The sequence below is a fragment of the Lates calcarifer genome, unplaced genomic scaffold, assembly GCF_001640805.2.
Source record: "Lates calcarifer isolate ASB-BC8 unplaced genomic scaffold, TLL_Latcal_v3 _unitig_950_quiver_259, whole genome shotgun sequence".
NCBI classification, from domain to species: Eukaryota; Metazoa; Chordata; class Actinopteri; family Centropomidae; genus Lates; species Lates calcarifer.
In genome coordinates, this window is record NW_026118117.1 from 1,423,738 (window position 1) to 1,451,574 (window position 27,837).

The 27,837-nt window shown below is 38.2% G+C and overlaps 1 protein-coding gene across 4 annotated transcripts in view; it reads left to right on the top strand.

The window, feature by feature from the left end:
- ano1a (anoctamin 1, calcium activated chloride channel a) overlaps window positions 1-27,837 on the top strand; it is a 55,284-nt gene that overhangs the window by 13,593 nt on the left and 13,854 nt on the right. For 3 of the 4 annotated variants that reach the window (XM_018672051.1, XM_018672050.2, XM_018672048.2), the window contains exons 3-15: window positions 3,941-4,288; window positions 6,960-7,058; window positions 8,086-8,237; window positions 12,162-12,216; window positions 12,988-13,039; window positions 14,978-15,033; window positions 15,360-15,401; window positions 17,963-18,027; window positions 18,557-18,691; window positions 21,328-21,488; window positions 22,257-22,342; window positions 23,306-23,317; window positions 24,658-24,729. In XM_018672051.1, the coding sequence (XP_018527567.1) occupies window positions 3,941-4,288; window positions 6,960-7,058; window positions 8,086-8,237; window positions 12,162-12,216; window positions 12,988-13,039; window positions 14,978-15,033; window positions 15,360-15,401; window positions 17,963-18,027; window positions 18,557-18,691; window positions 21,328-21,488; window positions 22,257-22,342; window positions 23,306-23,317; window positions 24,658-24,729 (1,335 nt within the window). The remainder of the gene's footprint in view (window positions 1-3,940; window positions 4,289-6,959; window positions 7,059-8,085; window positions 8,238-12,161; window positions 12,217-12,987; window positions 13,040-14,977; window positions 15,034-15,359; window positions 15,402-17,962; window positions 18,028-18,556; window positions 18,692-21,327; window positions 21,489-22,256; window positions 22,343-23,305; window positions 23,318-24,657; window positions 24,730-27,837) is intronic. The other variant, XM_018672049.2, reaches the window with a different exon arrangement.

Genomic DNA, 27,837 nt, shown 5'->3' on the forward strand with positions numbered 1-27,837 from the left:
CAGGAGTGTGTCACTCTAACCTTAGACAGTACACAAACACACGCAGACACATGCTGTTCGCAGGCCTACAAATAGCCTGGAGTTTAGTTTATCAAGTGGCAGTGTACCACACTTAGCTGTAATCAGATAGATAAGACTAGACAAGGTCAGACAGAGGGCATTTTCAGAATCACACTCAGATCACATCAGAAAATAAATTTCCATATTCATCATTCGTTTTTTTACAGTAGTTAACTCGTTTCACAAGACTTTCTAGTTCATGACTTTCTCATAGCCACCGTGTATCACATCTTTATGGGATTATAGCATCTTTCAAATTATTCTGGTCACTCAGAATGATGTGGTACTCAGCCACAGGCATACTGGTTCATATTTAAAAGGTTGATCTTTAAAAACAGCCCACAAATGCATAGTTTGATTTTTCAAAACGGCTTAGTAATTTCCTAAAACAGCTGGTCACCGTAGTTTTTCTGTAGTTTCTTCTTAGGAGGGAAGGAATAGTGCATTTGTTAGGGACTATTTTTAACAGCATATCATTCCATCATTGGCACTCTAATGAGTATTTGGCGCAGCTGGACAGTGTATGTGTATGAGTCAAACTACATTTTGCATGTTGATGGTATTGAAAATACATGTCTCCCAGCACAACAGTGATGTATATTTTACAAGTGCTCTCAAAAGTTTTCTGAAACTTATTGTTGTCAAAGTTCTACACACAAATCCCAAAAATTACACACACAAAATGCAAAATGTCTCATATCTCCTGCAAAATGAATCACTAGTGCTAAGCTGCCCTCCTCCAGGCTGGGTCTGTCCACCATACCTTGTCCATGTCACATACTGTATTTTCTCTTGCCAAACAGTAAGAGAAGCATCTCCCAGGGTGGCATATCCAGCCTTGGACATGGGCATGGCGTTTATGTCCCCACGTGCCTCCTCCATTGCCTAGAAAATGCATGTGGGCATCATACTGACTATCCATTTGGAACAAGATTCCTGAATTCCGGAATAAGATTCATAAAAGGTGAATATAAGGGGAGGTACACGACTGTGAACTGTGGAGGGGTGACAAACCAGTTTTGGACCTGAACAGCCTGGAAAAAAATGTACATTGTCCCATATTTCCACAAATCTGGGGTGGGCCGTGGATCTGGGCAGTGTTGAAAGAGCCAAGTGTGGTTACTCCCATGTGACCAGTTTCCCCCATGCTTGTCCAAGGACATTGATAATGACTGCCTGTTCTATTCCATTTCTCATACTGTATACTCATGGAGAATTGCATTATACTATTCACATATTTTACTGCAGTGCTGAAGAAGCCAGTAGATAGTTGCATACTTGCCATTGCATCTGCCAAATGAGTCAATGTAAATGTTAGATGTTAAAGTCAACCTGTGGTTGATCACATGATGACAATAAACATAGCCCTAATCAGTATCCTAATCAGTTTAACCAGAGACCGCTCCCTTTCCCTCATCTGCTTCCCCTTCTTCCAGCTCTTCCTCCTTAAACCTGTTCTTGTCCTCGATCTTGTCCCCTGCCTCTCCCTCCCACTCCTCTTGCTCTCCCAACAAGGTTCACATCCTCTGTTCTAAACAGGTAATCTGACCTTTGTGAATTTCCTGTGCGGATTAATAAAGTATCTATCTATCTTTGGCCTATGCAAAAGCAGTGATTGATTAGTGATCATTAAAACAATTAGTGTTTACACATGAGGAGAGTAGTTGTGATATGCTGGTGAATATGTATAGCATTTTGATTGGTTGTGTTTGGAGTTGTGAGAGAATTGTGTGTTTTGCAAGAAGTGTTTTATAAAAGTGAAAAATACAGATTTGTGATGTAGTTTTGTTCTTTGATTGACAGGTTTCAGAAATCATGACTTGTAAATATTTTGTGTGTAAGCAGACAAAGAACTACAACAATGGAGCACAGAGGAATAAGATGTATCAGGCTTTGATACACATAACAGTGGTTAGAAGGAGACATTCAGCGTTATTTTGGTCTGTTCATAGGATCAGATAATAACAAGGAAAAAACAGAATAACATCAGCCTTGTCCTTTAACTGCAAACATAGCCGGCTGAGGGCATATGGGTATACTACAAAAGTACAACTAGCTGGCTTATGGTTTCTTATTCTCTAGGTGCAACATGCTTTACAAAGCAAAATGTACAAATGTTCATAAAGCATGAGGTGACATTTGTGCTCAAATACTGGGTATCAATATATTGTAGGGTTTTATAATTCACAGTGGTATGAGGACAAAAAGACATTTGATGCAGTTTGGAAATAGAAAGTAGACATAAAAAGACAGTACAGGATGCATATCACTCTGTAAACACCACTTGCTATGTACATTCAATATTTAATGACATGGCAGATAACATGATTCAGCTATAGAAGCACATGTTTGTTGTATGTTGCTTCCTTCTCCACTGAATGTCTCTGGGGACAGTAAATTGTATTACATTGCAAGTGTGAAAGTGCGTGGTGCCCAGGAGTGCATTAGTCCAGTGAACCATGATGTAAATATACCACAGAGAATGAATAACATGAAGTTTGTTCTATCAACTGTTATCCGCTTCCCCCTCCCTACACAGTGCTCTCACTTTGCCTATCTGTATCCATCTTTGTTTGTGTTTATTTTTTTTTCCCAGATCAAGATATTTCCAGTCATATGTGAATAATCAGGTTGTGTATGAAGTCAATGTGAACTTTTTCTGTGTTAAATCTTTCCCTTACCTTGACCAACTTCTTTGAGAGGCTTAACAGTACCAAAGAACTGCTGGATATTGTGCTGCAAGATCAGATATTTTGGAGGGAAACAATGTCTGAACAGTTTACTGATATGTTCAGTATTGATGTATTTGCAGCTCACCAAATATGTAAATTAACAATATCCTCATTACAGTAAACAGTAAATACAGTAAAGTAAATACAGTGAGCATGAAGTTTGTTTTAAAACGTATTTGCTGTTGCAAATTAGGTAGGCAGGTTTTTGGGTCGAGACTGGGGTGGATGGCATTCTTACAAACTGCAGGACTTTGACATTAGAAACCAAAGTTTGCATCCTGTATCCTACATGTGGTTGGTTTAGGCAACAGAAGCACTTTGGTTAAAGGCTGTCAGCCTCTAACTCTGAGTGATTAGGACCTCCATGAACTCACCATTCTCTGCCAAAGTTGACATTAGAGACTGCTCTATTACTTTTCTCTCTCACCTCTTCTTGAACTATTTGAGACTCAGCTTAGCACTGTTTGAATCTCATGACAGTTGGCGGGTTGTTCAGTCACTGTCAATTAAGTCTAAGTAAAGTCTTGATATACATGTACATGGTTTTCAGGTTAGTGAAAGATTGAGGTGTAGTTAAATACTATCAAACTAATCCTGTATCCTGTGTGTGTCGTTTTAGATATTTAACACGACCTCAAACTTTTCCTGACCTTAAAGCAAATGGTCAGATTTGTCCATAAAATCAACTACACAGATTTCTGAAAAGAAAATGATATAAGGTGTCCCAATGACTTTACCAAGTTTTAAATATATTTAATGTGTGTAAGGGTTTTCCCAATAAGGAAGAATAATTCATGCCATGTCATATATCTGAGGGCAGCAGGTCACCAACAGGTTTACAGACGAGCATAGTTACTCAAAGTATGGACTAACAAAATGGCCATCCATAACTGCCAAATGTAAAAAGACATGAAAAATTTAGGAACAATGTATTAAATAAAGACAAATCAGCAGGGTACAGGGAGTAGTGTTTACCACTTTACATTGTGTATGTGCGTGTGTGTGTGTGTGTGGAACATACAGTAAAAATTCTGGAGAGATTGTTTGACATGCAGTATTTTGTCAACTGTATCCCTAATACAGAAAATAGGAAATGTTTCTATCCATATACAATAATCTATGATTCTCTGTCTCTGTCTTGTTTCTAGCCAATGAAAAATCTCTATGGGGATGATGTCTCACCACTGTATCCACGGCTAGGACCATACTTGTCTGATGGACGGCGGCGGGTGGACTATGTGCTGGCATACCACATCCAGAAGCCCAGCAGCGTCCGGCGTCGGTCATCCAGATTTGCTGACAACAGCTTCATCCGACGGCTTCGCCGCAGCCTGAGCATGAGAGGCAGCCAAGCTCCACTGCAGCCAAAGGAGGATCCAGAGATCGCTGCTCAGGAGCAACGGACAGACTATCATGAGGACGACAAGCGCTTCAGACGGGAGGAGTTTGAGGAAAACCTTCTGGAGACGGGTCTGGAGCTGGAAAAGGATGAAGGGGTGAGAAAGTGGGGAGGAGATTACAGACAAACTTCAGAGATGCATGTGATTGGGTATTGAGACAACAGAGTAAAAGCTGACTCTGGAAAGAATGAACATGCATTTGAAAGCAGGTACAACATTCAGCAAGTCACAGAGCAGATTCAGGCCATGTGGGGAACTTGAGAGTGACAGAAATGACTTTCCTCAGATAGCTCCTAATTCCTTTTCAATTTCTTTGTCTCATCTGTCTCATTATACTCTTGAGTTCAACTCTATTACCTTTCAAATTCAGCTGCTGAACAGGTCAGTATATCAGCCTGCTGCTCTCATTGTAATTAGTTTTCCTGATTATCCCACACTGAAAAAGAGACTCTGTTTGATATTGCATATAGATCAGTATGGTCTTCAGGCAGTCACATTTCAAAACGAGGTGTCAGTATTTGTCAAAAAATGAGTAAATGATGTAGATATGCTAGAAATTCAAAGAGGCCTCCTCATATTGGGTTACTAATATTATTTACTTAACACCTTTGAATGTTAGAAGTTCTAGTTACTCATATTCAGCTTTGACATTGTCATTAAGAAAGGAAAGAGACCATTTTTCACTAGTGATGCAAATGTTGCAAATATAACATAATAGCAAATATTGTTGCCTATAGACCCAACAAAATACAATACAATTCTTTGTTACTTTGTTACGTTTACATCTTAATAATACAATAAAATTCACATCAAATATTTAGAGTTTATTAAAGCAAACTAACTGTCAGATCTAAGCTGGTTATCTGTTGTCTGGCAGTCAGCTAATTGTTGTTTATAGTTAATCCACATCTTTGAACTGACTCCAGAACATTACTTTGATATTATTCTATTTATTTTCCTATCTTATCTCATCTAAACATGAATGTTTGCTAGATTATATTCCTGGTAGCTCTTGTGTCACAGCTGTGTATTTGCTACGTGAGTAAACCCATGGATACATGGACATTTGTTTTCATTAATGGAGAAAAACCGGTTTTTGTCTTTTCTTAGTCACTTTTCTGTAGAAAAGACAATTGGAGATACATTGACTTTTTACATAGGGAGTCATCCATTAAGAAATTAATGACCAAAACTGTGACATAGGGCAGCTGGATTCTTAATATGCTCTGAAAAAGGCTTTTAGCTACTGAAAGCTAAATGGCTTGAAAATGTGTGAGCAAACTTTGAAGACTGTTCTAGGGGCTATGGAGGCTTGTTGAGTCTGTAATAATTACAGACTTTCTCAGCTGGCAATTACATATGGATTATACATGATTGGCAGCCTGATATATGGAAATAGATGCTACAATTAAAATGTCTTCCCCACGTCCAGTATTTTCTTACTTCAGTAAAGCACAAATGCTATGACTACCTAGCAAAGGACACAAAAAGCAGGAAGCTGTGTTTACATTTTACTGTCATGGTTGGGAATGTGAATTATCTATATGAACAGTTGCTGTCATGGTCATGGTGTTAGTCTGTTTTTTGTTTTTTTTTGTACAATCAACACTTAAGCCTTATTAGTACTCTGGACGCACAAACAGGGGTCTGCGTGCTTGGACACATTCCTCACATGCACACTAGAGAGCCTGATCTTGACCTTCAGACAGCAAGAAAAGCTCCTTTGTTTGTTGTATTTGGCTGAACAACATGAATAAGCAAGGAAAAGAAAACAGTGTGTGCAACTGTTTAACAGGAATAGAACCAAGGATCAGGAATACAGTGCATATACAGTGCACCAGATGACCATCAAGTTCACTTTTTTGGCACACGTGCAATCAGTGAACAATTATGGAGTCTCAAACTTGCACACAGACTTCCAGATAGAGGTCTAAGTGGACGTTTGCAGACTTAGGTAGATAATGAAATTTACGTCCCCCAATAAAGACTGAGAGCAATAACAGATCAATCAATTTGCTTCTCAAAGAAATAAACAATAAATAAGTGCACAAATGCACGGTTAAAATGCATTTTTACTTATTTGTTCATAAGTGGTTTTCTAAATGTATTAAATAACTAATCAATTAGAAAATCCTGGCATACCCCAGCCTCTATTCAAATTAAATTGTGACACTGAATTACAGTTTCATATCCCATTTATCAGTATGCACTACTTTTGCCTCTTGTTGCCTCCTTATATAACCACCCATTTGCCATATTCCTGTTAACAGTATTGTATCTCTGATGTATTATGTTCGTGCTGCATGAAAGGCATCTTACAACTTATCAGCCATTGCTTATAATGAGCAAACAAAACAATATATTTGAACATTTAACAGTGAAGTACATGGTAAATCTGTATGATGGGTGCAATACTCATAATCAGCTGGTTTGAGTTGGATGTTATGTATTTCTGTATCCAGACGGGTCAGTGTGCTGAGCTGAAGTGTGTGAAGTGAGTCTGGCAGTGTAGGAGTGGTTTTACATAAGCGTAGAGGCTGCAGAGACATGTATGAGAGATCTCATATGCAGCAATAAAGACTTGTTTGTACTGACAGCTGAGTTTTAAATCTGATCTGATTAAATCTAACAGAAAGCTGTTTCTATATGTCAACCCAACATTAGTTGCTTGGGTAATACATTTTAGCACACCATGAGCTTCTTCATTTTTCTACAGTGGGTTCATAGAGAATGGTATTTAAATATCCAGATCTTGGTTGTATTTCAGAGTAAGATCCCTGGAATCGGCTTCTTGAAGATCCATGCTCCTTGGAACATTCTGTGTAGAGAGGCTGAATTCATGAAGCTCAAGATGCCAACAAAGAAGGTACTCCACCCATCAGTATATTGTCCATTTGTGGAATGGATATTAACTGTATCTTTTTCTTGCCCTGAGGCTGAGTGAACTGGCTCTTAGAGCTGCAGTGCTACTTGATAAAAATGTGAAAATAAATGTTTCTTGTTGCATTCATATAGTGTTTTGTGGCGACAGACTCTACAACTTTATAATGAGAATTTGATTGAAATTCAAAGCAAATTCAGAATGCATGAATAACCATCAAAATTTTGTCAAGTGACATGATGCACAATCTCTTCTGTGTTTATAAGGGAAGACTTTTCAGTACAAACCTAATCTATTCTACACTTATTGTCAAATTCAGAAGTATCAGATATTGGCATAAAACACAAAACTGACTCAGCTGACTCAGTCAAAAACTACCAACCAAATTGTTTGAACCCTGCCCTAGAGTCCCTGGTGAACTGTGTAAATTTCTGGAGACAATTAAAGTATTACAACCTCAGCAGTCAGGATTTTGACCACGTTTCTAGCAGGCTATGCTTTTTAAAACTAGATAACCAGTACATTAAGCAATTCTAGTGGTATGTCAAGTGCTCTTGAAATGACTAAAGGTGTCCTGCAAGGTTCTAGTTTTTGTCCTCTTTCAATCACTGTACATATATAAAATATCATCTCTACCACTCCACACTGAAATGTACATTTGTTTGCAGATGATACCATTTTATATGCCACTGGCTCTTCTCTTAATCTGGCCATTGTAAACTTACAGGCTGGTTTTGATGCATTACAAATCATTCTTGTCAAACATAAGCCTGTTTTAAATACTGACAAAAACACCTAAGCACACAGAGGAGCATCCTGCCTATTCAAACCCTTAAGAGATCTCAAAGCTAGAAAGTAGGGCCTGATAGATAAAGGATCCACTGGAATAAAACTGACAGATGTCCTCTGTTCTCTGATCACATCCAGTTGCAGCTGTTATGCTGTGTTAAAGGAACTACATGCAGAGTCCTCTCATTTCCAGCTAAACATAGTTCTTTTGCCTCCTCTGCAGGTTTACGATGTGAAACAAGGCAGTAATCTGGTCGAGAAAATTCGACTGTTTATTCACAAAGTCACAGCTCCACTCCATCCAAAAGTAGATGCCAACAGACCGCAAAGCGTCAAATCCCTCTCTCATCCTTTCTCCAGGGAGAAGCAGCACCTGTGAGTAAAAACTGACTGGATTTTTGTGTTCAGCAGACCTTAATATCTGATGTGCTACAGATAGATATTTCGAACACGTACCATGAATACATAATATTTACATGAACACTGATGATTTGACCCCAATTAATCATACTACTGAAGTTGTCACATAGATGGCTATCCACATTACAGTGGGATTATTTGAGTAATCTGATATCTGAGTGACAGCATAATCAGGTTACTGTCTATACATCAGTTTATTGAAAAATTTGAAGATAGATGAAGAGACATATGAAGAGTGCGAAGCCCAAGCTTTCCTATGGTTTGATACTAGTACATTTTTAAGCCAATAGTTTGATATTCACTGATATCTGTAATATTCTTTATTAGGGATGTTTTTGACAGCAAGTGTGCTGGGAAGATTCCAATGAAAATAGAACAAGAAATGAATAGGCTTTAGTCAATATCAGTCAATATGAAAGCTTTTCCCTGATCAAGTTGGTGAAAATCCTTTCCAGTTATTATATTTAAGTTATTTCAGTGTGATTGTAAAGGGCAAGTTGGGTATCCAGTGAAATCAATCTCATGCTGTTTCACCTCTGAGCTAGAGTAGAATTGGAATAGACAGTTTTAGCCACCCAGAGGCTTTCATTATTGAGACAGTTGAAATTACAGCAGAAATAACAACCACAGAGGTGTAAATTAGACTAAAAAATTACCCAACAAACCTATCAAACTCTGGCCAGAACATGGCAGGAAAGTTAAGGTGTGACTGTCCTGCTGCATTCTGCTACAGCTCCCATCCACCCATTTTCTCTCCCCTGAGGAAACAAACTCAGTTAGCCTGAATTACAAAAGAAAGTGACATTTTTTCAACACTGCATTTGAGGATAAAATACTGTAATAAAGCATTTAGACCGACTAAGTGGATTAACTGCAGACAGAAGTCATGACCTCACTATTGCTTCCTGTTCAGTCCCCACATTTGAAACCACTTCCAAAGGCAGTGATCAGAGAAGAATATCTTAGCATAAACGTCAGCCTCCTGGGATGTATGGAGGAGAGAGTAGGCAGTGGACAGCTATATTTACAGCTCTGACTAATAGCTAGCAGGATATCTCCCGCCACATGTTTTCCATCACTTAATCTTCTTCAGCTTTGAAATAACACTAGGTCAGTTTCCTGAGATTATCAGGGTGATCTTAGTTTCAAAACCCCAAATCGGGACCCTGAAGGCTTGACAGCCAACTGTATACTGACAGGTTCTGTAATAAAGAGCAGCTAGTGTCAAAGCTCATAATGCTTGCCTATGATTCACGCTGGCACCAGCCTTGACAATGACACATTGATTGTTTGACACAGACTCACACACCAATCAGTTAGAGGCATAGCACATTGTTTATGGTTTAATATTCAGTTAGCGAGCGGAAAAAGCAAAGCTGGGGGACTCATCATGACAGGCCATCACAGGCTTAAGAACTCCTTTGTCCTTCATGCCGTCATGCTCTACAACTCCTCACTTGGGGGGAGGAGGAGATAGGGTACAGAGGACAGATGGGAAGGAGTGGTAGCCACTTACTGCGCAATAACTCATTCACTCACATACAGACCTGGACACTCTTCTTTTGTGTGCAATAACCACATCCACCGCCACAGTGCAATAATCTAATTTAATCACAGGCCATATACAGTTCTCCATATTTATCTTATTTCATCCTTATTTTATTCTGTCAATACTTTGTATATTTAGCTATTTATTTAGTTTATTATTTATCCTGTAAGAGTTTACTGTGCACTGTTTATTTTATTCTTTTATCCTATTTTGTATATATAAGCTGCTGGAAATTCAATTTCCCTGAGGGAGTCATCCCAAAGGGATCAGTAAAGTCAAGTCTAAGTCTCTAAGTCCAAGTCTAAGGTAATAACAATGTTGTCATAATGTCTCTGGTTATAATGAGTGGGACAAAACATGACACTTATGTACATGCTGAAAATAATTATAATTTTATCATTATTATTTTCTTGGGACATTCAGCTTGAATCTGACAAACTGGAGCATCTAGTGTCTGCCAATGGAGGAAGACTGTTACAGTCAAGACCAACAAGCAGCACCAGTACTATCTGACTGACAGGAGCCGCCCACACTCATCTTGATGAAATGCTTTCACTACTGGAGGACACACCTCCAAGTGCTTTTCTTTTGAATTCCATACATGTACAGGGAATAAAAGTAGTCACAAGCATTTTTTCAACTCATAAATAACTTGAGTTGTCAAATTCATGTCAAGTTTCTTTGACAACACTAAGTAAAGACACATCATGCAGAACAATAGTCTCTGTGTTCCTACAGCTTCTTTTTGCTTTCTGTGTGGGAATTGGAAAAAAGGTGTTTTATCTATTCTGCACCTGGTATACACTACAGAAGGACATGAAGCTCATAGCTAGTGAATCTCATTAAAAGATTTTAAATCCAAAATTAAAGAATTAAAGGCAAATTCCCTTAATATGGCATTGTTCTTCTTTCGCTATTCTCTACCCCCTCTCCCCACTCTCCCCCTCTCTCTCCTTCTTAACCCAACCGGTTGAGGCAGATGGCCGCCCACCCTGAGTCCGGTTCTGCTCGAGGTTTCTGCCTCTTAAAAGGAAGTTTTTCCTTGCCACTGTCGCCTAGTGCTTGCTCTTGGTGGGATTTGTTGGGTCTCTCTCTGTAAATACCTATTTTAAAGAGTACGGTCTAGACCTGCTCTATATGAAAAGTGCCTTGAGATGACTGTTGTTGTGATATGGCGCTATATAAATAAAATTGAATTGAATTGAATTGAATTTTCAACTTAACTGCTTATGAAGCTAAAATCTGTTTTGGCCAGGTCTCAATTGAAAAAAGACTCTTAATCTCAATGGGACCTTCCTGATTAGATAAAGGTTAAATAATAATAAAATAAAAATAAAATAAATATCATAATCAACATTTAATTTTTTTTTACAACTTTAATATCTGCTCACTTATAAACACATCTCTCTCTAAGAGACACTATATTAACTGTTGGTGAGTAGAAGTGAAGCTAGTAAGCTAAGATAGACTAGATGCTAATCTAGGACCTTAGTTAATAAGGCAACAATAACAGGTTAGCCCCTAATGCTAAGATTGTTTCAAAAACTGTATGGTAGCAAACCTAATTTGATGAAGGCTAACTACAGAAAGAGTTGAATAGCATAAGAAAATTAGATAAATATAAATTATATATATAAATTGTAGATTAACTGCCTATAAATATAATTAGCAGGAAACAGGGTTGACTGATTGAGCCAACAAGAACTTCTAGAGCTTTTGTTTCAGTTGGTGGTAGGAGCACAGACAGGGATGACCCGTTGCTATCTGTGTCCACTGCACTGAAACATAATGACTTAGGCTCCATTTTGTTGTATTTATGCATGAACATATGCTGGGTTAGGGTTAGGGTTAGGGTTAGAGAGAGAGTGATGTTATCAAGAGCAAAGCAGTCAATCAGAGAAATAAAATGTTATTTTCTAATTTAGGCTCTAAAACACAAATAAAGACAACCCTGTGGGACGGTTACCATACTGTCAGACTCTGAATCAGTTTAGCCCAAGCTCAGCCCAGCCTTTGGTCAAACATTCTCATGGACTTGCATCTCTTTAAGGATCTTTGATAGAGTGAGTAAGAGAGAGAGAGACAGAGACAATGACAGCTACAGTGTTTTTACAGCAACTAAGTCCATGACACACTGAGTGCTGTTGGATTGGATGGACGCAACACACCCTAAAGGTGGTAGCTGTCAGGCACAACAACCACTTCAGCATTATATTACTAATATTAGTCAGCAGCATAGAACTCAGTAGAGATTGAGTGTCATTCATCTTTCTTGTCTCTTTCTCTTCATCTGCAACTATAACTAATCCTGATTTGCTTTTTGTTACCAGGTTTGATCTGTCTGACAGGGACAAGTTCTTTGACAGCAAGACCAGGAGCTCGATTGTAAGTATTGATTTCAGTAGATGGGTGGTCAGAAGATATCTTCTACAGGAGGACACATGAGAATTCCAGAAAAAAGGAAAAAGTGTGTAATTCAGTAAAATGACAGCATGTGCATAATTTGTGTTTATAAAGTGCCCTCTTTAATGATAGGCAAATAAGTCTATCTGTATCTACATAGATTTAACAACTTTGTATGGCAATTGTTCTCAACTTTTTGAGTCAAAGCCCCAGAATCAGGTTGGTTTATAGAAAGCAAACTGGCTATAGCTGCTTGTTTATTTGAGGTTTATTTGTGTGCCTAATCAGAAACCCATGTGCATGCACTCTTTGACTCTCACAAAGGTTGAGAACCACTGCTGTATGGGAAGGGCTACCATGAAAAACGAACACATCCTGTGAATCTGTGTCATACATATGCTGCTTCATTGATATACACACATATACCTACACAGTGCTTTGCAGTGCCTGACTAGTGACTAGGTAATGTGATTGACTTCTCATTATTGGATGAAGCTCCTCAATCACAGCAGTCATTAGCTCACAGCTGAGTCTCAGCTCTCATCAATAAAACACTGTGGAACTGATCTTTAGCTACAGATCTACAAAATTTGACTGTTTGCCTGCCTCATTTTCCCTCTCTCAATTTCACTTGTGCCATCATACCGATAAAATATATGTCATATACAACACATTCTCCTCTATATCTATATCCTCATGTTTCATGCCTGAAACTGCTTAGTTAAACATGAGTGTCTTTGTTTGTTACATCAGGTTTATGAGGTGCTGAAGAGGACAAGATGCACCAGAGCCAAGTACTCCATGGGTAAGACCTTTACAATTATCTCTAACACAGAATAAATCAATATGCAATTAATCTGGGCCCTTTTCTCATTGTAGTATAGTGTAATTGCTACCTCAGAGGAGACCAGGGTGAGGGATCATCTCTACCTGTCTGTGATATTTCTTCTTATATCTCCTTTGACCAACAATATCTTCAAAACTAATGGCTGGATTTGCTTGAAATGGACTAAATCTTGTTATATTGATAATTCCTCCTGACTCTTTACTTAAACAGACGTGATATTTTGCGCAGATTGAGGCCCCTCAGAGAGGGTGGCCAGTGTCATCATGACACTGTGCTACTATGATGTCAGACTTAAGCTACCTGTCCGCAAATTTTCTGTCATCTTCACAACACAGTGTTGACTGAAAGTGACAGATAACTGATGAGAGTTTTAGCTTTAGCTGAGCTTGACAGTTTCTTAAGAGCTATATGAAATTATTTGTTTTTGAGGCAGGAACGTGCAATATAAATCCTCCCATCAACAGCAGGTTCTCTAACAAGACCACAACATTTGGAAAGGTTAGAGGATTCTGGAAGGACTACATGAGGGTCAAGTATGGTGGTATGATATTGGGGTTGAGGGGAAGGATGAAAGGGGATTGGTTGTACAGGTATTAACAGGGGCTGAACACAGTAATGTCGTGGCTGGAACATCTAGGAACTCAAGGGTTGAGACTCAGCGTGGGGGCACATCTCAATGAGCTGTGGTAAGCTTAGGAAGACCAGCAACCGAGGGACTTTGATGGTGTGGTCTGGGATTTCCTTGAATATAATCTGGAAGAAATCCCTGACTGAAGGATATGGTAGTGAAACCAAAGGTGCATAATGACTCTGCTTTATTCACAGATAAAGATCCGGTTTTGTGAAGAAGGTGGACCAATCTTTAGTTTATATAGGTTAAATGGGTTTAAAGGGCTCAGATATGAGTTGAAATAGAAGAGTAACATGCGGTGAAAGAGGTCAAGTTTTGTCTAGGGAGTGGATAGAAATGTTGAAGAGGCTTTTGTGCTGTGAGGAATAAAGAAACGAATAATGGTAAGAGGAACATCGATTTGAGGGTTGAATCAAAATAAGGGGACAGGTATCTTGCAGAGGGTTTGAATGCAACGGCCGTTGATTAACTAATTAATTAGTTAATCAATTAGTTAAAAAATTATCAATTACTTAAAAAATAATAATTAACCTTTCATTAACTAATTAATTAGTTAAGATGAGAAATGGAAGGGAGCACCAAAAAGCAGTTTGATACAGAAGTAAATACCACTGAGGTACACTAGGATGATGGATGTTCTGATTTGAGGACTGAGACATGACACTGAGGAGTGATGAAGCTGGTTAATGATCAGTGGAAGGAAATGGTAGGTCATAAAACTGCACTCATGAAGCGATGACCAGAGGGAAAAGCTGGGGATTCAGGCAAAGATGGTGTCTGAAAATGGAGGGACAGATTAGTTATTAGGATTAGTTATTATTAAACAGTTATCACAGTTTAGAGGTACACTTCATGGTTTAATTGTGCCTGTTGCAGTCATGTAGGCATTTTCCTGTGCAAAGACAGATTTTTAGCAGCATTCTCATACTTACTTACCGTCAGTTTTGCCCCAAACCATTTGGCTATGGGGGCATCCCCACCTAAATTCTAATAAACTTGAATTATCCTTTCATGTATGTTTCCTGTTTTCCTGTCAACAGACAGACTCCGTGATGGATGTTTATATGTATGTCTTGGGAAACTTCCTCTTACATATACAATTCTTCAGCTGCCTCCCCCTCCATTACGAAGTCATTTCTGGGTTTAACCCTCTGGGTGCATGTTCCTCCAGAGTTATTCTGCTGACTTTTACATCACTGCTCTCTCTCTCTGTATGTGTGTGTCTCTTCCTGAATTACAATCCTCCTGAATATGCCTTCTGACAGGGATCACCAGTCTACTAGCCAATGGTGTCTACATGTCCGCTTATCCCCTGCATGACGTGAGTATCACCATCACACTTCCTTCCCTGCCACAGAACAATTGATTATCTCCCATTTATTTCCAAAGAGAATTATTCCAATTGAGTGAGTTTCTAATATGAAAAACAACAAAGCATCTGCTACGTGTACTCTGTAATTTCTGTAAAATAATGATATCTGTGACCAGGATGACTTTCGGGTTTCTCACAAATAGCAGCTCATAATTTTTGTGTTAATTAAGTGCATTATTCACGTTTGATGACCAAAGTATATTTTATATTTATATTTTAAATGAAACCTAAACTGTGTATGGGTGTCTGTGTGTGTGCATGTATGTTTGTTACAGGGAGATATTGAGGGGGTAAATGCAGAACCTAATGACAGGAAGGTAAGTCAATAATTTGAATCAGATGTCGCCACATCAACACTGTCAGTCCATTTACAAATACCCATTCATCATTCAGCCCAAACACAGCTGGTAGGCTGAAATTGGACTGCTCTGCCTTTATTTTCAATTACAAGTGCAATTTCCCTAATGCTATTCAGACAAGGCAAACCAGAGCAGTGGAATGGTGTTTTCTGATTGGTGCATTTTAGCTGCTAGATGTTATAGCCTCTCCAGGGCTTCTGATGTCTGACTTGATGTCAGATCTCTGAAAAGAGATGTGGGACATATCATGGAAATGACAATAAAAAAGACTTAAATTATCAAAAGAAATTCAATTCTGATTCTGATTTTTTTTTTAACTCTCAGTTTGATTAAGTCTTTCTGACTATCTTTTCTATCTTTTTATTACTGTCCCAAGCCCTGGACTTCCCCAGATTCTATAGCTTTTTGTAACAGGAGATACATACAAGGTGTAAAGTTAGTATAACCCATAGTCAGAAGGGCAGCTCCAGAACCGCTGATGTCTGGAGCATACCTTCTGCTCTTTGGTGACAAGAAGACTCAGAATAAAAAGTATGTAAATTTCCATGAACCAGGGTACATTACCAACTGTGGAAGTACAGGTTTGCATTAGATATAATTAAAGTTTTCTTTGTTTGTATACACATGATATATGACAATAAATGCAGGCGATATACACAGAAATGATCACACAATATTGTACCTCCTTTCCATCACAGGAAAATGCCAGGTCAAACTAAGGAAGCAAAATGGTACATTTTCCTCATAAAGATTGATGAGAAGGTGTTTTATTTTGAAAGTGAAATTGTCACTCGGTGTAAGTGAGTTTAGAAGGGCTTCTGTTCTTCTACACCCTGAATGCAACATAGTTATACAATATCTACAAATGACTGAAACATGCCATTGAATCAGTTATACCATTCAGTATTGTTTAATAGAGGAACAAAGCATGACAAATAACCATGCTAAAATAACAACATTTTTGAGCCTTTTCCTCCTACTATATAAGAATAAAATTAACCAGGCAATGGGAAAGAAAACAAAAGCTCACGCTGAGTCTGAAGTCATCTCCTCCCCTGCTAACACTCTCCATAATTATACTGTAGGCTGTGTGTCACTAAGGCAACAGGCTCTGTTCTCAAGCATCAGGAAAAAAAAAAAAAAAAAAAAAAAAAAATATATATATATATATATATATATATATATATATATATATATATATATATATATATATGTGTGTGTGTGTGTGTGTGTGTACATGTTTAAGGTAAAGAAATAGACTTTCCTCACGTGTTCTCTGAAGGACCTAATCTGCTGTGATCTTCTGTCAAACGGTCCTCTGTGCCTGCCTCTTGTGATTAAAAACCGTCATTTGTTGCCTTGCTGCTCTGCCTGTGAATGGAGTGTGTGATTGTGTTTGAAAATGTTCGACCCTTTCACAGTGATTTATGTGCTATTTGCAAGGCAGTAGTGGGAACAGAGCACATACATGGAGCGCAAATTCAGCCAGTTATTTGATGGTAGTCATAAAGTCTGTATCACACAGCACGTATTTGCACAGAAATAAATTTACTATGGAACATTATAAATTATAGCACATGACCAGAATTAATACTGCAAGGAATTATAATTTCATCAATGCATAATCCAATCACCTATCACCTGCCTGTGTTCCTAATACAGCGGATAGTGGCATTTTGCTGTAACTTATACCATCATTCCAGTAATGTAGACTTTTAAAGAAGATTTCTGACCCCAAACAATCAAAAGTTTTACCACAATGAGTGCTAAAAATGCTAATTGGTACACACAAGATACAATTCATCCCAGATTTTAATTCATTTGTGCATGACCACAGACAGCCTTTCTCTGTGAAGCATGAAGTGAGCTGCAGTAACTTCAGATACCACTGTTGAGCTGATTATTAGCTAGCAAGGCAGCATTATTAAGTGTAATTACATTAATGAAATAATTTACATTTACATTTACAATACATTTATTTCTCTTTAATCAAGAGAATGTAAATCAAGAGATAACATGGTCTGTAAACTAGTCCACACTGCTTCACCTGCGTGTCTACATGGCTGAACTGCTGCAGCTTGCGTGCAGTTTTTTTTTTTATTTAACTATAAAGTGTCACAGCGACATTAGGCTCTCTCAGGAGAGCCCAGTGTGCATCCCACAGCTTCATGATGGCTGCACTTCAGTGTCAGGTGAGGGAGAGCATGATGCAACCATTTCCACTGATAAACCAAAATATTTTTTTATTTAAATATTAAAGTGCATAACCAACCAAACCATGAGTATCAATAAAAACATTGATTCTAGCATCTGGGCTTGCCATAACAGAATGCTGCTAAATTACCAGATATCAAACTATACTACAGAATATACTGTGCATCCTATGTATTTATCAGCAAACATCATCAGTAGCAGACTTAATAAAATACAATACTTAAAACAGAAATATGTGCAAATGGCTTATCTCTTATATATACAATTTATAAACATTTATTATCAATTCCTGCTTCTCTTCACAGCTGCTGTATGAGGAGTGGGCCAGCTACAGTGTCTTCTACAAATACCAGCCCATTGGACTCATCAGGTCAGAACCATAGCAGTGCTCTTGTCACACCCATCAGATGAATTACAGACATATTTCTCCACCTCATATGTCCTCCATGGCTGGTGCTCTCACAGTGGCATTAACTGCCTTCACCAGCCTGAAGGCAGGGAAGATAGACAAGGACTCTCACCAGCAGATTGATGCTCTGCTGACACTCTTATACAGTCATGTGCTGAGCTGAAGGAAAGAAACTGGGAGTGTGAGCTGAATCTGAAACAGTTTTAGCATCATCAACATCAAATAATCATTGTAGCCATTTTTAATTGTCATTTGTAAGATTGCTGCAGAAAGCAAGTTAATGCAGTTAGTGGTGGAAGTCAGAGGTCGATGGGAAAATTATTTCCAACATCCAAAGACAGCAGGAAGGGGTGTGCCTTAAAAATTATATTGATGAACATGACCTACTCATATTGACTATGATATAATTTTAAGGGTAAGGTTTAATGATAATGCAGTAAGACAGTTAATTTCACAGTGATGTGTCAATACTCATCATCTCGTCCCACAGGAAGTATTTTGGGGAGAAGATTGGACTGTATTTTGCCTGGTTAGGAGTCTACACACAGATGCTGATCCCTGCAGCCATCGTTGGAGTCATTGTATTCCTGTATGGCTGTGCCACTGTTGATGATAACATACCTAGGTACACAACACACACACACATACCTCTTGGACTGTACTATTAGGCAAATATGTAGAAATCCAGAATGTAGATGGAATGGAAAGGCTCTAGGTTTCACACAAGGCAGTGAAAGGTTTTATTGCAAGTTATCTGCAGTCTGTCAAGAACAAAATATTTTCCCAGCATTATTGCAAAAATATTTTCACAGTGCTGTTCCACACAATTAATTCACTCCTTAGCCCTCTTGCAAATTCCTGTCCTGTGCAGACCACAGGCATTTATGAAGACATTATGAGGACACAAATATGCATGATCCAGTATTACACCCTGTGCCTAAGACCCTTCCCCCCCAAGTTATCTCCTTTCTCTTCTGTCCTTTAGTTCCAGCTTAAGGCCCATTTTATTTGCCCTTTATACTGTATGCTCCCTTTAGACTCTACTTTCAATAAGCACAATGTCCCTTTTCATTGTTCTGCTGATGATACTCACTCATCACCGTCCACTGAATTTGGGCTTACCAATTCAGTTAAGTCTGTTCTTGACTGCCTCCAGGATGTCTTTGGGTGTTCTAAATGACCTTCGAATCTTTATTCTTATTCTTCCGTACATTTTTCGGCATCTAACTAGTCCCACATACTTGCTATTAACGTGCTATTAAAAGCATTCAGGTATCATTCAGGACATTCCTGCTTGTATACAACTTTTTTATCCTATACTTGTATGATTTTATATGATTTTTTTTTATTAATAAAAAAATGAATGGGATCCTATGGGAGCTTTCCCAATCCCAAGATTCCCGGTTCAATCCCTGCTTCAGACACTGATAATAATAATAATATACTAAATATATAATATATAATATAATATATATAATAAAAGTTTTCTTTGTTTGTGTGCACATGATATATGACAATAAATCATATAAATACATAAATTATTAATAATACAATTTTTTAAAAAAGTACAACTGCCCACTGCTGGACTCAAACTGGCAATCTCATGATTTATAAGTGACTGCTCTACCCGTTGCGCCACAGAAGACCACAGGATACTGTCTGGTGCTACAATGAATTGTAGTGGTAGTAAAATTGCAAAATTGCATAAATACCAAAATTGCAAAAAATATAAAATATTCATAACAATATTTATTATTATTATCATAACTGTTATCATTGCTTTTCTCAGGAGGGGCTTTTGATATTTGTATGGGTAGGGGCTTGAACATGAGACCTTGGGTTGGTAGGCATCTGCGTTACCGATCTCGCCACTGAAGTCCACAGGGCAAAGCCTTGCAGTAAAAGCAATTGTAGTGATAGTAAAATTGCAAAATTGCAAAATTGCAAAATTGTTATAAATAGCAAATTAGCATAAAAGCACAAACAGTTGCAAAAAGTTGAATAAAATTCAAAAAAATTCATGTAAAATCATAAAAGCATAGAATCAGAAAAGTTGAATACATCCCTGAAAGTCCAGAAGAAGCTGAACGTTTTCATACCTGAATGGTAGCATAAAGCGTGTGGGACTAGTTAGGGACCAAAAAAGGTACAGAAAAATAATAATAAAATCGAAGAACATTAGTGTGAATGCTTGAAGCATTCACACTAATGTTCATCTGTAATAATGATAACAGAGAGCATTATGAACATTTTATGCTTTTTGCAATTGCGCTATTTATACTGTTTTTGCAATTTCACTACCACTACAATTGATCTTAGCACTACACAGGACCCTGTGGTCTTCAGTGGCGCAACTGGTAGAGCAGTTGCCTCTCAGTCATGAGGTTGCTGGTTTGAGTTCAGCAGTGGATGGTTATAGATTTTTAAAAAATAGTATTACTAATAATAATATTAATAAAGATTTGAAGAGCAATAGTGCGACCAAAGTATTCACGTTTTTTTTTTGCCGTAGCAGCCTCTGATCATCAAGAAGAGCCCTCACCTGCTCCATTCATCTCCATATTATCTGGCTCTCTCTCTCTGTTCATAAAACACCCAAACCAGGCCAGTTTTTAAACTGCGATACTGTGGTCGGTATCAACTTTATCTACACAATAATAATAATAGAGATCATTATGAATATTTTACGCTTTTTGCAATTTTGCTATTTATGCAAGCTTGCAATTTTACTACCACTACAATTAATTCTACCACCACCCAGTATCCTGTGGTCTTCAGTGGCGCAACCGGTAGAGCTGTCGCCTGGGTGGTTATAGATTTTTTAAATAGTATTACTAATATGGATAATGATTTGAAGAGCAATAGTGCGAATGCAAAGCATTCACACGCATTTTCCACAGGAAATGCATTCTATCTAGTTAAATACATTATTGTATTCATTTATTCAGAAATTGGTTTTAACATATTTTAATTTGCTGCATTATCCAAAGGCATTTTTCTCCACTGATTTTGCACAAAATTGACTATGTCAAAACTAATGTTAATATCACATTGCATAGCACTATACTGTTATATTATATATTTTATAAGTATGATCAGTCATACAGAGGTGCTTGCTTGATTTGAAAGACAGCATGTCTCATCCTTTAGGTACTAACATGTTTTTGTCATGTAGTCTGAAACTAAACTCTCTTCACCATCATTTTACTATCTTCTACCTTTTGAATAATTCATCTCTTCCATCCATCCCTGTGTTGTCAGTATGGAGATTTGTGATCCCAGGAACAACATCACCATGTGTCCGCTGTGTGACCGTGCCTGCAGCTACTGGAAGCTGATGACAGCGTGTGGTACAGCCCGAGCTAGCCACCTGTTTGACAACCCAGCCACTGTCTTCTTCTCCATCTTCATGGCCCTCTGGGGTAAGCACACGTTCATGTCTAACCATACAAACAGCAACCAAAGGGTCCAATAAAGACCTGTAGATGAGTAGAATGTTACACATACAGGCTGTGCAGCTAAGTGTTGCTAGAACAGGTCCAGTTAATAATAATAGCATTTAAACCCTTCAGTACAATTCTGGCAGAAAACATGGAATTTACACATGAAATTTACAATAGGAATCACAAAGGTAACTCCTGAATAAACACACAGCAGGTCTTCCTCTGATGTCCTGCCAAGCCACACTGCCATCTGTTAACAGTAGCAGGGCCTCAGATCAGGGAGGTGTTATGTGTTTAAATGAAGCTAGTGTCTGACAGAGTCACAGCACGGCAGCCATCTGGATTCACCAATTGTAGACCTCATTAGGGAGAATACCATGAAACTGTATGTAGGTATCCTTATTGGGAAACTGCATCATTGCAATAGTAAAACAATTATACAAAAGGAATTTATACAAAAGGAACCCTGTTTATAGATGGGTAAAGTGTACATTATTGACAAGTCTACAAAAAATGTTGTCACCTTATCAATTAGAGTCACTTCCTAGCCATATTTACTGAATGCACATATTTGTGCATGTTTATCTCAAATATTTTAGATACACCATATTTTAAGAAAGACTGACAATATGAAAGAGTGCCTGTTCACACACTGGTAGTGTATATAGAGAAAAGTGTCCATAGACATGTAGTACAGGTATGTTTGATTCTGTGTTTAGTTTGTTATGTCTGTGCTTGTGTATGTAGCGGTTCTCTTTATGGAGCACTGGAAGAGACGACAGATGCGACTCAACTATATCTGGGACCTGACAGGATTTGGAGAGGAGGAGGAGGTGAGGCGACTCCACAAATAACTTATTTTACATACATCCCGAAAGATACACATTCACAAGGGGGAATTACTGAGTGGGAGATTATTGTCTTTCCTGCTGAGAGCTAGATGGTCAGTCTGATTTCATTTTCATGTCCTTACACTAAATAAGAAACTAAATTAAGCTAACTAGCCAAGAACTGGCTAGATGAATTCAGCAACTATGGTGCTGTGTTTTCTTTTCAATTTCAACACTTTCTGAATCTGCTACTGTTCTGATTTGAGCCCTTGGCTTCTTCCCAAGGGTCTTGGGATATTGTCATTTTCTTTGGCATCTACCATGCCAAAATCACAGATAAAATGTGCATCTTCAGAAACAAAGCTTTAATAATTCAAACTGGGGGCCATAACATATACAAGTTAGTCCTGTTTGTAACATTCATGATATTGTTAGAGGAAAAAACTGAAATGGAAGAACTGCCCAGGACCTGCTGCCCCTCCCTCTTCATCATTCTATAATAATCAGTTATAAACTCCATAAACTCCAGCTGAACCATTCATTTGCAAATAATATTTCATTTCCTAGTAACAACTCATTATGACTCTTTCATTAACGTGAAGATTACAAATGTTTTTCAGTGCACTTAACTTAAAAGCACAGTCACAATGTAATAAGGCTGACATAAAGGCACAGGTCAGGATATGCATATGAATGTACCTTCTCTGTCTTTTGTGCGTGCTCTGTCGTGAGTCAGCCCTCAACTAAAATGTTCCCACACAAACATCAGCCTCAGACATCAGTATTAAATGTTCTCTTTCAAAAATCATAATGAAAAGGAACAGTGTGGTGCCTTTTGATGAAAGAATGTTTGTTTTTTGTCACTTTTCTGTATTGCTCTAAAAGTGACATGTTTTAATCTTCAGACACAGTGACTGCTGACTGACATCTCTCTCTATGTTTTTGTCTGTGTTCTGTATTTTACAGGAGGAACATAAGGTTTGGATCCAACTTAATTTACCTTTTGCCATCTTTCATATTTAAACTTACCTTCTTTTACTTTGACTTAATTTTTCAGATCTTTTCTGCGGATGCGGTCACCTAACACTAAACTTTTCTCCCTCAAGGTGTCTAACAGTCAGCCTGAGGTCTTTTCATTTGACATCTTCATCTCTTTGCTCTTTTAGCTCCTCTATGCTGGCTATTCCTGTGGCCTCTCAACACAATAATGTAGCTGTTGTTGTGTCCACTGATGGCAGTAAGGTTGACAGGACTGTTGACTCATAGTTCCCTTCTCTATCTTCTCCTTATGGCTCTCATGGTTGTTCTCCTGTTCCCTGTTAAACAGACACAACTATACTCTCCACTCCATAAGACAGGCAGCACACACAGTGCAAAAGTGAAGTTATACAGTACATTCAAAGTCAAATAGAAGAAATGATACAAAATATGGGCTAAGCCTTGTAAAATGAACCCAGAGTCAGATGGATACCAGTATTTGTGTCTACTACAGACACACTTATAGGGATAGCCTCAGATAGCCTGATATAGCATAAAGATGGGTTGTGAATTTAGCTGTTGTAGCATGGATATCCCAGGTGAATGTATTTGCAAAAAAGGGTGACAATCACATCAAATATAACTTTGGCTAACATCACTATCATTCAGCATAACTGACCAAAACATCATGAAAATCTCACTCCAGCTAGTTGACCATCAGCAGCCCTGGTTTTATTAATAAGTTGTATCTTTTTATGTAAAAATGAGACTCTGTCTTTTTATTGTGCTGAAAAGCGATTGCTAAATATGTGAGTTTTTTTTTTTCTATGGTGCTCTAGACTTGCATTCTGCTAACAGCTTCCACTCCTTGGGCTAAACAAAGCTAAACATGTACTGGAACAACTTGTACTGGTCACACAGAGATTGTATCAATCTAGTTATCTGATTCAACAACAAATATTCCATCATAAAAAATTATGACAAGCTTTTACTCACAGTAAAACAACTGTAGCAATGAAACACAAACTGCAGCCTGTGTTCTATGAGTTAAAAGCTGACTCTTGGTATTGTTGTATTGTTGTACTATTCCAACTTCAAACTACAATTTGCTTTTAGTTTTATGCCTTCTACTGAATCTTTTCATGGTGGGTCAGTGCATTTCTCTCTTTTCTTGCATAGAGCACTGTACGTGCACTTAAATACACTACCCTCATTTAGCAAAACCTCACACAGAAAGGCTGTTAATTTCATTTCTGTCTTCATTCTGAAATTCCATAAGAATGTTCTCTGTTTACTGCCATGTTCACTGACTGTATCATTGAAACTGGTTTCTCTTCCAGGACCACAACCGAGCAGAGTATGAGTTCCAGGTCATGCAAAAGACAATGAGACTGGAACATTCAACCCCAAAGGTAAAAATCATTTAGTAGCATTTTAACTGTGTTAAACCATACATACACAGTCAGATGAATGGCAAAGGCAGTAAATGTTGTGTTGTTGATACTGCCAATATTTTATGAAAATGTGTGGTATAAAGAGAAATTTATTCTTGATCCTGATCATTCACTTATACTGATCTGACACTTGCTGTTGTTTATTTTGTATATGGCTCATCCAACAATTGTCTTTAATATTTTTCTTAACTCATTGTCATCATCCATGTTAATATTTCATTTCCTGCTATGTAGTAATTTTATTAGCCATCCTAGTATTATTTTAATTGGTCCATCTGATAATTGATCACTGATTAGTTAAATATAAATGGTAGCTCATTTTCTGTAGAAAGGACTATCCAACAACAAATCCAGTTAAATCAACAAGGGTCTAATGAAGATGGCATGTGGCTCTTAAATGAAGTGGCAGTCAGCTTCATGTCATATCAAATATTTACATAACTAAAATGTTAGTATTAGTGGTTTTGCACATGTAGATGTTTATTATAGAGACAGTGCTAACCACTCCACCACCGTGCTGCCCTGTAACAGCAATTTGACACCTGTAAATCTTAACCTTGCCCTTAGTTTTATATCTATTTAATTCTTAGGCAGATCTTGGTTTCTCATTAAAAAACAACAACAGTAACAACAATAACTGCTCCACAGCACTGGATGTCAAACACTCCAGAGGGAATCTTTAAGCAACAGAGTGTTCTTGAATACTCAAAGAAAGAGCTGACTGTACCATATATACATACACTGACAGCTGGCAAGTCAAGTCAATTTTATTTATATAGCGCCAATTCACAACAGCAGTCATCTTGAGGCTCTGTACATATAGAGCAGGTCTGGACCATACTCTTTATCTTATAAAATTTACAGAGAGACCCAACAGATCCCACCATGAGCAGCACTAGGTGACTATGGCAAGGAAAAACTTCCTTTAAGAGGCAGAAACCTCAAGCAGAACCAGACTCAGGGTGGGCGGCCATCTGCCTCGACCAGTTGGGTTTAGACAGAGAGAGGGGTGGAGTGGGGGTATGGGGTAAGAGAAATACAACATTGCAGATACACAGACTAAGTCAAAATATAAATAATAATAATAATAATTATAGCTAAAGGAATAATAATGACAGAACAGTGAAACATTAATAGCGATAACACTACCACTAACACTAACACTAATAAATCTTTAAATGTTGTAGCATCATGGGTTGAGCTGGATCATGGGAGCAGCAGGAGACTCTACAGCTCCAGAGGCAGAACCCTGCAGTAAGAGACAGTAGAAGAGAGAGAGAAGCACAGCCTGGGCACTGATGTGCTTGAGGAACACAGTTAGAGTGATGCAGTGATATTAAGGCAGTTTACATTAATCTCGTCGGCAGGACATCATGGACAACATTTACTACTAAGCTTAACTGATGCACTGATACTGACCCAATCCGCCGAAGGAAAAATGGCAACCTGAAATAAGAATCAGAATAATATGCTAACCGAAAGTTAAGGCATAAAGATGAGTTTTTAGTTTGGATTTAAAGGCCTCAACTGAGTCAGCCTGTCTAATATCAGTAGGGAGATTGTTCCATGGGAAGGGGGCCTGATAGGAGAAGGCCGTGCAGCCTGCTGACTTCTTTTTAACTCTGGGGACAGATAGCAGCCCTGCACTCTGAGAACGCAGAGGACAGGAGGGAATATAAGGGTTAAGAAGATCAGACAGGTATGAGGGGGTTAACCCATTTAGAATTTTATAAGTCATTAGGACAACTTTAACGTCTGATCTAACATGAATAGGGAGCCAATGAAGGGAAGCTAGAACTGGAGTAATGTGGTCAAACCTTCTCGACTTGGTTAGCATTCTAGCTGCAGCATTCTGAACCATTTGCAGACTTTTAGTGCTAGCAAATGGTAGCCCTGAAAGCAAAACATTACAATAATCAAAGAAGGAGAAGAAGAAAGAAACAAAGGCGTGAACTAGAATTTCAGCATCTGCCATTGAAAGAAAAGACTGAATCCTAGCTATATTTCGTAGGTGAAAAAAGGCGGTCTTTGTAATGTCTTTAATTTGCTGATCAAAAGAAAGAGCAGGATCAAATGTGACACCCAGATTCTTGGCTGTTGTACTTTGAGAAATCACACAGTTGTCAAGGGATATAGTTACTTAATCAAACTGGTGTCTCTATCGCTCCGGGCCAATAACCAGCATTTCAGTTTTGTCTGAGTTAAGAAGCAGGAAGTTTCGAGACATCCAGCTTTTCACAGAAGACAAGCAGACCTGTGATGTTATTACAAGAGACACACTGAGTTCTGTCAGATAAGTAAGATTTTAACCAGCTGAGGGCCAGGCCAGAGATTCCAAATCTATTTTCAAGTCGGTCCATGAGTATACAGTGGTCTATAGTATCAAAGGCTGCACTAAGATCAAGTAAGAGGAGCAGAGAGGTGGAATCTGAATCCAGAGAGAGTAGCAGATCATTTACTACTTTAGCAAGTGCTGTTTCAGTAGCATGAAAGGCCCTAAAGACAGACTGATAAGGTTTGAAAAGATCATTATCAGCTAAGTGGGCTGAAAGCTGCTGAGACACAACTTTTTCTAGTATTTTAGAGAAGAATGGAAGATTTGAAACAAATAGTTGCTCAAAGACCCAGGATCAAGGTGTGGTTTCTTAAGTAAAGGTTTAACCACAGCTGTTTTAAAGCTAGAAGGAACAGTGCCAGTCGTCAACGATAGATTCACAATATTCAGCACTGCAGGGCCCAAGACTGGCCAGAGATCTTTAGAGAGTTTACCTGGTAAAGGGTCAAGAAGGCAAGTGGTGGGTTTAGAAGCTAGTACAAGCTTAGATAATGAATCAAGACATACAGTGTCAATTATCCTCCATTTGCATTTTGTCTTGTACTAAGGTCACATCTTTCTCTTCATCAAATACACAAGAAGGCACATACACAAACACACACACACACACACACACAGTCACTTGGGCTTCCTGACCCATTTCTCAGTGGGCTTCAATGTGACATGATAGCTCAGGGCAGAATTAGCTGTGCTCCACTAGAGCCACACAGTGTATGTTTATGGTGTGTGTG